Source organism: Daphnia pulex, chromosome 9, assembly GCF_021134715.1.
Source record: "Daphnia pulex isolate KAP4 chromosome 9, ASM2113471v1".
In the NCBI taxonomy this organism is placed as follows: Eukaryota; Metazoa; Arthropoda; class Branchiopoda; order Diplostraca; family Daphniidae; genus Daphnia; species Daphnia pulex.
This window is the reverse complement of record NC_060025.1, coordinates 2,292,306-2,305,578: the sequence shown is the minus strand read 5'-3', so window position 1 is coordinate 2,305,578 and position 13,273 is coordinate 2,292,306. Positions and strand designations below refer to the sequence as shown.

The 13,273-nt window shown below is 44.1% G+C and overlaps 1 protein-coding gene across 1 annotated transcript in view; it reads left to right on the top strand.

The window, feature by feature from the left end:
- The window catches only part of LOC124203188 (innexin shaking-B-like), a 35,834-nt gene that overhangs the window by 8,724 nt on the left and 13,837 nt on the right, over window positions 1-13,273 (top strand). Inside the window, exon 2 of the mRNA XM_046599857.1 lies at window positions 7,790-8,009. Within this exon, the coding sequence (XP_046455813.1) occupies window positions 7,790-8,009 (220 nt within the window). The remainder of the gene's footprint in view (window positions 1-7,789; window positions 8,010-13,273) is intronic.

The following is a 13,273-nucleotide window of genomic DNA, read 5'->3' as shown; positions in this document are numbered from 1 at the left end:
TCTTTTTTTTTTTTCTTTTCCCGAACGCTCCTTTTGATGTCGGGGTAAAATTTTGCACCGCCTCACCCGAAAAAAAAAGATAGGAGAGAGTCATCATTATCTGTTAGGAGCCCAGGAGCCGATGTTGCATCCTACGGGAGAGAGAGAGTAATATAATGGTTAGCCCCTCCTGTATACTGAATGCGTCAACGCTTCGTCAACGCTCCTAGCAGCTCCTCGACATTCACATACACTTGTGTGTGTCCTTCTCCTCGTCGATCCTCGTGGCTCCTTTCTGTATTCGACTCACGAAGCGCGTGTAATTGGGGGAAAGGCCAGCGCGGCGGGCCACCACCGCCATCATCATCACCTCCCCTCTTCTTGCCAAGAGGTCGCAGCTGCTGCAGCAGTTGCTGCTGCTGCTACTCTCCCGCACTCCCGCTCGTCGTTTTTTCTTCTTCTTCTTCTTCCCCTAGCGAAAAAAGACGAACGAATCCAAAGGGCCCCCACTCGCACATCAAAAGGGAATTTTTTTTCTTTCATTTTGATTTATTTTTAGTCCAATCATCTCTTTTTCCAGCTTGGAATTTTTATTTTGTAATCCGCAACTATTTTATTTTATTTTATTTTTCTCACGATCGATCCATCATTTCGAAAATATTTTTTTTCACCGGGATAAAGCGGATGACCACCCTCGGTCCAGTCTGATGTGTGTTTTTTTTTTCTTTCCTTCGGGTTGTGCCCCCATTCGAGTTTAGTCAATTGGAATTTCTTTCTTCCGTTTTTTCTCTTTTTTTGATGGGCCATCGTTTCCAGCCGACGCCGCATGGGGGCAAATCGATCGTCGGCACTAGCCGACGCGCCAACTTAAAAGCTCTTGCTGTCTCTATAGAAATGTTGTCGGCCCGTAACGGCCAAAATAACAACCCACTTTCTTATTTTTTCCTTTGTAAATGTGCACAAGTTAACGTGAGAGAGAGAGAAGAAAAAAGAAACGATAATTTGTTCGTTTCTAGTCGAATTTGCATTCACAAAATAAGAGAATTAAATGTCGATCGATCAAAGAAAACATTTTGCTCCCGAAATAAAATCCAAAAAAAAGAAGAAAGAAAGTCGTTTCCTGAGATATTTATGTAAATTCGCTTTAGCTTTTTTGAAGGAACCGTTTACTTTAATGGATAGCAACCTTCTTTTTTTTCGGTCCGGAATTATCATCACAATCGTTGACACACACACAACAACTCCTTCTTCTTCTTTCTGTACAAATGATTACCAGCTGATTTCAGTTGCAACCCCCCAAAAATAGAAGATGATGACTCTGTACGCTGGGCTGGATGACGTCATTCAAAAGAATCCAAAAGGATGTAGAAGAAGAAAATCCCCTTTTGGTCTCTTCAGTTGGTTGTACGGGAACTCGTGTGTGACACTGGACGTTATCCAGTTGAGGAGTGAGGAGAAAAGAAAAAGAAAAGGAGATTGTTGTTGTTGTTGTTGTTATCGCTCCTGCCTTTCTGACTGCGCCTGTGTTTTTCACAGGGGCGCAGGGAGGAGACTTGCTCTTGAAACTTAATTGCATCGCGGCGTGACTGCCAGAAAGGCCAGCAGGAGAAATAAAATAAAAAAAGGAGAGAAAGACAAGAGTTTCCAACAGTTTCCCCCTTCCACTTAGGAAAAAAGAATAGACTCGACGAGAGAGAGGCCATTTCTAAAAATTCCTTGTGCTCCCAATTATATCACATTTTTTTTTCCTCTCTCTTTCTCTACGGCGCCTTTTTGTCGCCTTGTAATTTTTATTGCGTCATTTATTCGAGTCGTTTTGTGAGCTGTGTGTGAGAAAAGAAAGGCGGGAGTCGCTCGGCTATTGGCCGACGACGACGACGACAACAACGATTCAATTACGCACCATTAGTCGGCTGACATTTTCCCGAGCGCCGGGGCCATTTGGGTCGTGTGCAGAGTTTTCTTTCTCGTCATATTTAAATGTTGCATTTCCCTCTGGCCGTTTTTGAGCTGGAAAAGAATAGGTACTAACTTTCAAACCCAAAGAGAGAGAGAAGATTTATGGGCTTTGCGTTTCATCTTTTTCGTCGTCCGTGTTTGTCTTGTTGGCGCTTTACACCCGACAACAAAAGTGGGAACACGGGGGAGAAGAAGAAGAAGGAAAAAATGTCGCCATTTCCCATTCTGTGTAGATCTGGGTCAGTTAGTTGGTTACATACCAAACTCTCTCTCTCTCCTTTTTGTGTGTGTGTCTCTTTTGTTTGATGTTGACTGTGGCAAACGGCCCACCAGGGCCTCGAGATTCTGCACAAAAACAAAACACACACACACACACACACACGATCCATCCATCCATCAATGCGATGAAAGATATTCATTTCCTCTTTTTCTTCTTTCGTTTTCTTCTTGAAATAAAAACAAAAATAAGAAAAGAAGGAGAAATTCACCTTATTTCACTAGCGCCACCGTCGTGAGTGCCATGGAGTCTCGAATGTTTGATCTATTTGTGTGTGTGACAGGCCGTTGTCAAGGAGGGATAGGGCCCAGCCCCAGTAGAGTTTCCAGCCAGCCAGAGCCAGAGACAAAAAGGAAAAAAGGAAAGTCTCTTTTTTTTTCTTTTTGAACAGACGTCTGTCTCGTACACACAAGTCTCATTCGATAATAGTCTTGTAAACTTTAACTGTTAGATATATATTTGCCTTTTGTTTCCTTCGGGGCTTTTTTATTTCAAAAAACCTCTGTAACGTCATGTCATTTTTTTTTTCTTCTATGGGAGAAAGAAAGAAAGAAAAAGGGGAAATTCTTTTGACGTCGGGGAGAGAGATGCTCTTTGCACGATGAACAACATTTCGATATCAAAAAGGAGGGTCTCTCTCTCTCTTTTGTATGTGGTGGCCGTCCCCAAAGACGGGCGAAATGTATCAGGAGAAATGAAAAAAAGGAAAGAAAAGAAGAAGAAGAAGATTCACATCCTTTTTGGGTTTTCGGTTGGTTGATTCGACGCAGTTCTTTCCTCTTTTTTTTATCTTTTTTTATTTTGGCACTGGCTGCCAAACTGTTATACCACCATCCAAGGCAAAGGAGGAAGAGAGGAGGGGATAGAACGTGACTATTAATTGGGATCGACGTTAGATACACACAGAGACAGAGGAGTCGAAGCGGAGGCTGAAAGTGCTGCTGTCGAGTTGACTCTGCTCTTTAGACTTAATTTTATTCCACCAACTGAACTGCCAGGCGCCCCCCAATGAAATCAGGCTGCACTCTGCGCCAGAGGAAACTTTGAACGATCCTCGACAAGTCGACACGCGACGAGTGTTTTTCTTCTTTTTCCACCAACCAAACTAACGAATTCGACCGTTTTTGTAGAGGTGGGAAGGGAAAATATTGCGTCGCCACCGTATGATGAATCGCTGCCCAACGACTCTAACCTTTTTCATCTTGTCGTTTGTTTTTTTTCCCTTTTTCTTTCTCCCTCGCTCACGTCAATTTGATTTACGCAATTGTCTTTGGGCTACGGTGACAGGTCAGCCCTCTGTCCTGTTGGGTAAAAGAAAAAAGAAAATAGGGGCCAAAAAAGGCGCAGCAGCAGCAAGGGGAGGAAGCTGTGTGTGTGGAATGTAGTTATTAAGGATCTTTTCTTTTTTCCATTATCGGCTGGCTGGTGGAAAGAACCACACACACAAGATTCGGATATTGCCCAGCAGGCCATCCGCCCCGGCGTTGTGTGTCTGCCCGTTTTTATTGATTTCAGGAGCCAGCCAGGAGCCAGGAGGAGGAATGAGACAGAAAATGTTGTATGAGTATCGACTTTTGACTATTTTAGTTTCAACAAAAAGTTCCTCCTCCTCCTCGCTTGGCCCACGAGTTCGTCCGTTGCCAATCGACTCCGATGGAGTTGAAAAGAACAAGTCGATTGAAGCGTCGCTCAAAAAGTTGTTGATTCGATTAGTCGACTTTGAGGAGCTAATAATATGCTCTGTTGTGGATAACGATATGATATTAGGAGCTAGCTCAACTATTGGCGTGGGGGAGGAGGAGGAGGTCTATGACATTATTACCCGCCTGCAGGAGAGAGAAAGAGGGAGAGAGAGGGAGGAGGAGCCAATCAATCGCCGACGTCGGCAGTTGGCGACTTTTGTTTCATAATTGAATCAAAGACTTTTATAACGAGTTTTCTCTCCTCTCCAACTTTTTCTTCTTCTTCTTTTACGTGGTGGTGGTGAGGGTTAAAGAGGAAAATGAAGATGAGCCACACACTACCGAGTTTCTTGACGGTTACAAGAGAACTCTAAAGGCTGGATGGAATATCAAAATCCTTTTCCTCTTGTGTGTGTGTCCCGGGGATCTCTTGGATAATGTTTAGAAAAGAATAGAAAAAGGAAGAAGAAGGAAGAAAAAAAAAAAGATGTGTGCTCGACTCTTGGGCCTTTTGACGTCAAGATGATAAGTGTCTTTTTTTTCGGTGGGGAGGGAGCTCTTCCGGGCCGGCGAGAACGCTGGGCGTCAGCGACGTCTTTTATTTCATCTTTTTTGATTCTTTATAGTGCCAAAATGATAGAAATATGAGGCTCTCCTTTTCACTGTGCGTTTGGTTGAACAAGGAAGAGGGGGGGATATATAGGCGAGAGGGTATATAGAAACAATCGATCGTGGAACAATCTATCAATCGACACGATCCCATCAACAAACACGAACCAGCCCTCCCTCCCACTGGAAAGGAGAAAAAAAAATTGTTTTTTCCACTTTTTATTTTCATATTCCACCACGTCTGTGTGATGGAATTCAATTGTAGATTTATTATATCATCTATACAGTTTGGTTGTTACACAGCCCGAGGAAAGAGACAATAACCAATTGAATTTTCTCCAGCTAGAAATATCTTTCCACCAAGAAGAAAAAGAATCTTGTTGATTCTGTCGATTCTTTTTTTTTAAATACCAAAGGACAAAATCATCAAAAAAATAAAAGACGCATAGTTTTATCTTATTACATTCAGATGTGTGTAATGGCAGGGGGGGGGGGGACACTGGGGGGGTTGTAAATGTTTGCCCGGCCATGGCCCATCTCAGTCCCGATAAGTTTCCTTTTTCGCCCAAGGATCGATATCAAATAGGCTCCAGGGTTTCTCTCCGCGTGTCCTAGGACGATTTTCCAGCCCGGTTTTTTTCTTTTTGTCTTGTGTGTAGACTCTATTACACGGCCCCTGTATTATATTGTATTATTGTATATATATAGAATAGTAGTAGTAATACTTACATTTAGATGTAACGTTATTGAGACTATTGTATATATCTGATTGGCATCGAGACATGCGAATGATTGTGTGCCGAGTTGTTTCCCCACGCTATTGTTTTCCTTCTGGTGACTTTATTATTTTTCGGCCTCTTATTTTCTTTGTGAGGGGGTTGTAGGATCCAAAAAAAAAGGAAAAGTGGTGGAATACACAACACGTTGAAAGGTCGTCCATCATTTCACGATGGGCCAGCCAGCAGCAGTTGCCTGGTAGAGAGAGAGAAAGAGAAAATAGGCCAGCAAGCGAACCGTCTTACACAGCAGACATCGTTCCGGTTTTCTCTCTCCCTATAATGTGTGTCTTGCTGATATTAGCTGTCATATAGACTAGTAGTTGAGCTGACAAGGGGCCAGGGGGGGGGGGGATAACCGTCCGGCAGAAGATGGTTTTTTATCCTTCTGATGATACGCTCCGTGCGTGCGTGAAAAACACCAAGGGCCGTGGCCGGCCAACCGACCGACCGACCCGGCCCGGCCCGGGTATTATCGAGATACGAAAAGAGAGCGGAATGGGGAGCAGGTGCCGTCTGCTATATACGTTTATATTTTCTTTCTTTTCTTTTCTTTCAATCTATAGACAAATATTATTTATTTTTACCGAAAACAAATGGGGGGGGGATGAAAGTATCGCGATTTTTTTATCATCTTAATGGGGACTCGCTTTTATTACACGGCTCACGCGATGGTTCTGAAGGAAAAGGAGAAAATTATTATTTTTTTTTTGATTGCCCAGCTCTTTTTCAACACCCATCATTGATCGCCGCTCCTTTTTTTTTTTACTATTACGCAATTGCCGATGGAAACTTTTCTATTCAGGTCTCTCTCGTATTGATATTAAAGTTGGCTGGATCCACACTTTCCGTTTAATTTTTTGACGATATACCTGGGGGAGATGGAAAAGGATCGTGAAAGTTGTCAAAAATCGAACGAAAAAAAAAATGAAATGAAATTAAATCGCTCAATTATTTATCTCCTGTCGTCGTCCTCCTCCCAAGAAAATGTTACACATCAGGCTCTGTCTAATCTTTTGATTAGACTGGGAGTCGTAATATTTGCTCCTATTTATACAGACACACACACACACATCAACCAACCAGCAGAGCTCGACAGACTTTTCTTCTTTTTTTGATATTTTTTGTTTTGTTTTTCACGGTGCGCTGGGCTCGGCTTTGGCGTGTCTCTCTCAACTTTTCTTTTCAGCCGCCCTCCTTTTTATTTGCTTGGGTAATTCCAATCCTTTTCCTCCTCCTCCTTCTCCTTCTCGGTATATATATGTTAGTCAATTCTTTTGAGTTGCCGAATGGCCGACGTCCCCATTATCATTAAGCGCATTATGTTGTGTGGCAAAATAGACGAGAGAGAAGAGAGTTAAGAGAGAAGAGGAAAAAAAAAAATAAAAATAAAAAATCCTTCTCCTCCCCAACGCAAAAGTTTTCCCGCCGTGTTTGTGTCTCTCTGCTCGACAGAGCGGACGGGAGCAGCAGCTTCCCGCACACGACAAAGTTGCGCGAGAGATTCCCCCCCCCCCTTTTTTTCTTTTTATATTTTAATCTTTTTTGGGTTGAAAATAACAAACAAATACATTTTAAACTCGCATAGATGTTTGGATAATCTCAAATGAATTGAGGCAAATCTATAGGAGCATTATTTTTTTGATTCACGTCTATTTCCAACTAACCCATCGGCGACCGGCAAATAAATGGAATCTCTCCTTTCCGATCCTTGCCCGTTTGTGTTTGTTTATTTGACCAGGAAAAAACAAAAACAAAAAAAAAGAATAAAAGTTTGGAGGGGAAAATGTTTTAGTGTCCGGTTTGGAGCTCCTATTTAGCCCGGGCTATCAGCCGTGCCTTGACGGTGAGGAAGGATAAAGGATCCGAAAGGATCTCTCCTTTTGGTTAGTTGAGAGAGAAAGAAGAGTTATTCCTCGTTGGCATGGACAGGAGCCTCGCACAGCTGCTGGTCTTCAGTCTCGTCTCTCTTCTCCAGAGTGTCATATTAAGAAAAGAGAAGGAGCTCTTCTCTTTTTAACTGCCGGGACAGGCCAGCAGCCACTAGACTTACACGCTGGCAGCACTAATTAGTCGCCATATGTTGTCGTCTTTCCCCTTTCGGACATTTTCGCACTCTCCTCTCTTCTCTCTATCTCGAAACAGCTGGGCATCGAAAAACACATTCTTCTTCATTCCCTCCCGCTTTTCCTTCCCCCCGAGTGGGTGTGGCCAGCAGCTGGCCCTGTAGAGAAGGAAAGCAAAAGGAAAATGGGGATTTTCAAAACATTTCCAGAGATGTTGAAATATTAACGAGGTAATAGTAGTTGTTGTGTAACAAGTTGGAAAAGTCTCGTCCGTCACTAACAATCTGATCCATTCGGTTGTGGATGGGTGGGGGACGGACTTGCGGGACGGACATGCTGGATGATATGTGTAACTCGATCTTTTAGATCTCTCTCGTCTTCCGCCATACTAATGATGATGTTGTTGTTTCTTTTTCTTTGCTTTATTCTTGATTCTTGTAGGCCATCCTGTTTTACGTGCCGCGCTGGCTGTGGAAGAACTGGGAGGCGGGCAAGATCCACGCCCTCATGATGGACCTGGACGTTGGCATTTGCTCCGAAGTGGAGAAGAAACAGAAGAAGAAGCTGCTGCTCGACTACCTGGTCGACAACCTCAAACATCACAACTGGTGGGCCTATCGCTACTTTTTCTGCGAGACACTCGCCCTGACCAACGTTGTCGGTAAGTTTGGATTCCACACCATCCGCCATCTTTTTGGTTGTTTTCATCATCTCCCGGGCCAGCCCGCCAGCCCGTCTCTCATTAGTTTTTTTTTTTATCGGGGAAGGAAAACAAAATGTTATCCGATATTTATTATGACGGGAGGACACAAAAGGCTCGGCCTCATTAGTCATCGCGGTGCTTATTTGTTTCTTATTTTTTCTCGTTTTGATTTGATCCAACTCGTTTTTGATTGGATCCCCCCATCCCCCGGAACGTGTATAACATTTCCCCATATCTTTTCTTTCTAAACCCGACCAAATCGCGGTAGGAGAAACTTGTTCAATAGCTGGGCGCTTTGATTTCCATCTTTCGCTCGCTCTCTGCTGTCTGTGTGTATCTACACACACACACACAGCTAGAAGCTTGGATACACATAAAGAGAGTGTGTGTGTGTGTGTGTAGTCCGTATTAAATTGGGATAAACACACGAGAGAGTGGAGAGAGTGGAGAGCAATCGAAATGGTTTTCCCGGTTATCGACCAATCCGCCAGGATTTTGGCCCATCGAGTTTGCCCCCGTTCACGAGATGGAAAGGGCCGCCGCCACCGCCCGTGCTCGGAATGGCGTCCCAAGGATTAGACTGCCGATTCTCTGCCACCATTTTCTGGTAAAAGAAAGAAATAAGACGACCGTGTCCGACTACACAGTTTTGATATGTCTAGTAGAAACTAAGCTGCAAGAATCACACCCCGGTCGGGCGTCGGCCATCATCATCGTCGTCATCCCGAGAAAAAACAAAGAAAGTTGTTTCGGGTTTGTGTGTTGTCTATGGGACGACTGGGGTGGGGGAGTCGTCCCGATTTGTTTCTCGGAGGCTTTTTACCTGCAAATTTTGACGTCCGTGTGTTGTTTCCCTTTATCGATGGCTGGGATCATGTAATATAACAACGGGGACCACCTCTCTTTGGGGCTGATGGCGTTTCTAGCACTTTTATTAAGTGGTTTTTGCTTGGTGATGGTGGTGGTGGTGGTGGGGTTATAGATGCAATAGAAGAGATGTGGTGGTGAGGGGAGACAGACGTTGTTTGCACTTACTCTGGAGCCAACCTCCGCCCCCTCTTGCGTTATGTACACCTCAAAAACAAAAGGAGAGAGAGAGAGTGGTCGGTGGGGTTGGTAGGGTTTAGAGGTGTACACACACAATCGTCTGTGCAAGAGAATGATGATAAAAGGGAAAGATATTACCACGTAATGTATATACTAAATATATGGAAGCACTTGGCATATATAATCAGAGAGCTCCGCAGATGGAATAAAAGGTTCTGCTAGCTGCTAGCTGCTCTGCCGTGCTCTGCTCTGTGTGTGTGTGTGCGTTGCACCCGTCGGGCTTTTGTGCTGCTCCTGGCTCCTCTTTATTATCCCCTTGGTTTCAGCAGAGAGCCCCGTGGCGTCACTGGCTCCTTGCTGCTGCTGCTGCTGCTGCATACCGCAAAAGGTCTCGCTAATGACCACCTAATCAGTGGCTTGATTGTCCACGGGTTTTCCTCCTCCGACTGGGTGGGTTAGGAGCGCTGGCGTCCTCATTCTCTGTGCGTGTGCTGTCGTGTATACAACAGAGTTCACGAGATATTATAATAGGCAGAGAGACTCTTGCTGATGGCCCAGTCTTATCTCTTTCTCTTGTCTCCTTTCATTGTCTCTTGGCGGAGGAAATGAAGGCATCCCTAGGAGCCAGGAGCCGGCCCAGGCTACTCTCTCTCTCTCTGATATTGTCAAGGAGTTCATTTTTTTTCCTCTTCTTCTTTTGTCTAGATAAGAAGGGGAAAAAAGGAGGTGAACTCGGGTTCAAAAATAATCAATTCCCATATCACCGAGAGAAATCTCTAGCTGGCCAGATTCTGTCTGTGTGTGTGTGCCATTTCAATTGTCTTGGCTGCATATAGACTCGACTTTTTTTTTCTTTTACTCTTTTGTTGTTGTTGTTGTTGTTGTTGTTATTGATTTTTTTTTATTTATTCTTTTGGACGGAGGTCCTGCTGTGGTTGCCTGGAAAGGAAAAAGTCACGGGTCCAAGGATATCCCTCGTATATATACATACCGCACTATATAGGACCTGGTTGCCTTGACTTTCCCCCCTTCCACAGAAAGTGTAGATATATATATATATATCTACTACGGCACTACAACAACTACAACAACTCTACTAGTGTGCTATATGTACATGTACCAGTGTGATATTGATTTCCTACTCGGGCGTCTCTCTCTCCTTCTTCTTCTTCTCTTTCGCCCAATACATTTCGAGGCTGGTCCCTTTTAACACGAACGGCTCTCCTTCTTGATCTTGGGTGATCTTTTTTTTTTTTATTTTGAAAAAGAAGAAGAAAAAAAAATAAGAGAGAAACCGGATAGAGTATAGTAAGATGGAAGAGAGTATATACCGGACGAAGGAGCCAAGTGAAAAGCCTGTCCTGTCCAGCTGGAGGGGTCCAGGTTTTTTTCTTCTTCTTTTCTTTCTTGACATGGAAGTAAGAGAGGGGGGGACATGATATGGGAGACATCAGAAGAAATAGGAGCCGAGAAAGTCGACGCTCCTTGCGACTTTATAAAAATTTTCTTCTATTTTTCTTTTTATATTCAGATAGTGTCGCTTCGTAGAAAGGAAAAAAAAATGGAAACTTTTTTATTTTTTGGGGGGGGAGCTTTTTGGCTCCTGCAGCTGTCGACTTTTCTTTTTTTAAGGCTCCTTGAAGGAGCCAAACGTTTTGCAATGGGTAGAAAAACGAACGAGCCTTTTAGAGAGTTTTGCATGTATGAAGTTATTGAATAAGTTGTTGTGTTGTCGGTAGCTCCTGGCTCCTAGCTTCGATTGCATGTAAAGCAATAGCTCCTACCCACACGCTCCTGGGCGCTCCCTTTTTATTTATTTATTTATTTTTATTGAAGGAATTTCTTACTTTTCGCCACAAAAAGAAGAAGAAAAAAAAATGAAGGAGGGAATAGCCGAAATACTTTTGTTGCTCCTTTTTTGTTGTTGTTGTTGTGGTCGTCTCGAGACTTTTTCCTCGACGGGTGGAATAAGGAGCCAGAAAGATGTGACGTACACACACAAACTGTGTTCAAGACAATAAGGAGAGGCCTGGCCTCCCCCTCCTCCTATTTTCCGCATAGCATCGGCACAATGCGGGGCTGAGACAACAACAACAACAACAAGGAAAAATGTAATCTTCTCCTCTTTCTTATCTTGAGGGGGGATACGGCCAGCGTCGCCAGATGGAAGGAAATATTCCGAGCATGTCCTGATTGATCCATAGGCTATTATATAAGGATCTCCTTTTCTAATCTTCTTCGTTGATGATATCGTCTCCCCGTCCCGTCATTCTTTTTTCTCTTGCTCCTATCTGAGCAAATTCTTTTATTTGCCATTGAAAAATAAAACGATAATAATAATAATAAAAAAAAGGTTCAATTTATTTTCCCGTTGAACGGCTCCTTGAACTGATCTGATGAACTGATGATTGGTCATTTTATTGTCGTTTTTCTTTTGTTTTTTGTCTTTTTTTTCCTCTCTTTCTCTCCGGGAGAAAAGGAGGAAATAAAGTTACTCCTATAAATAGTGTGTCTCCCCTCCCTCCGTTCTCCGTTTATCGATTGATTCAATCGCACATATCACGGGCTGTAGAGAGAGAGGGGGGTTGAAAGGGGTGGGGTGAGTCAAGGAGCCCAGCAGACGAGTCGAGTCATAGGAAAGAGAAAGGCGCGGCAACCATCAGCCACCCCAACCGCCAAACAGATCAATGATGAAGACGCGCCGAATGTGTAGTAGTAGACGTTCTCTAGCTCTAGCTCTCTCTCGACGTTTGGCAGACTAGGAGCCACACACGACGTTTGGCTAGGAAAGGGCGGAGCTCCTATAGTGCTGGGGCTCTATAGGGGAGGCGACTGGGATGGAAGGAGCCGTGGGGGGGGGGAGGTTAGGGTTTAGCGGATTCTCGCCGGAGCTCCTAGCCGATAGGAGCGCGAGAAAGAAAAGAAGAAGGAGCTTGGACGTTGAAGGAGCATGATGTAGTGTAGGATCGAGGCGCCAGCAGGAGCGTCAGGAGCGCTCACACAGCAGCAACGTCTTATCCCCCCCCCCTCCCTTTCTTTTTTGGCGTGCGTGTGTGTGTGTGTGTGTGTGTTGCTGCTCCTGCTTTGCTCTGCTCGACTCCTAATTGGATTTGGGGCTTTTGGCTGCGCCTCAAACTCCTCCGATCGCGGCTCCTGCAGTCCTTGCCCTGCAGGTTCCCCCCCCCCGCTCCTTCCATCTTCTTTTTCTTTCCCATACTGCAACTCGTTAGATCCCTTACGGCATTTCCATTCAACTTGTTTTAAGGGGAGGAGGAATAAAATACAAGAAGAAAGAAGGAAGGAAGGAGTTTTTCTCTGGCTCCTAAATCAAACACACGCCACACACACACTGGAGGGATGTTATAATCGTATGCGCGTTGGGTGTGTCTCTGATGTAACTCGAAATGTATAAAATGGCGCTACCACTTTTTTCTTTTTTTCGAGGGAGTGGGGGGGTTTGAACGGTGGGTGGGTTGAGGGGGGTCATATATTTTTGTTTTATTTCAAGATAAAAAAAATAAAATAAAGAAAAAGTTTTAGGGGGGGGGGGGGGTGGGGTAAAGGAAAGTAGCCCAACGTTTCCACACGCACGGACAATAAAACGCCGCCTGCGGGAATTGCCAGTCGCCCCAGGAGCGGAGCGCGTGCCATATCCCTCCCATCTCTCTCCTTTTCTCTTCTTCTTCTTCTTCTTCTGCTTCTTTCCCTTTTATACTTTGGTATATATATGTATACTGTGTGTGTGTGTGTGTGTACTCCGCACGCATCAATAAACCGGAAGACGGAAGAAGAAGAAGAGAGAGAAAGCGAAAGAACAAAAAAAAAAAGAAGTTAAACAAAATCAATAAAAACTAGGAGCCCAAAAAAAAATAAATAGATATAAATTTATTTATTTTGATTTTGGAGAGTTTTTTGACGAAATTCAAATTTCCCGCGCCCGCCACAAAGTTGAATTTGAATTGGTTTTATTTATTCGCCTCCTTTACAGACGAAAAGAATCGAATGGAAAGTTGTTTCCTAGTCTATCTCATATTAATCTGGACAACTATTTGCCCAGGGATACTGGACTGGCTGTGTCCAGGACTCTCCCGTTTGGGGGGGGGGGGGGGGGACGTTTAACCCATATATAGCTAGCAGCAGGAGGCCTACGCAGACGAATATAAATCTTTGCCGAC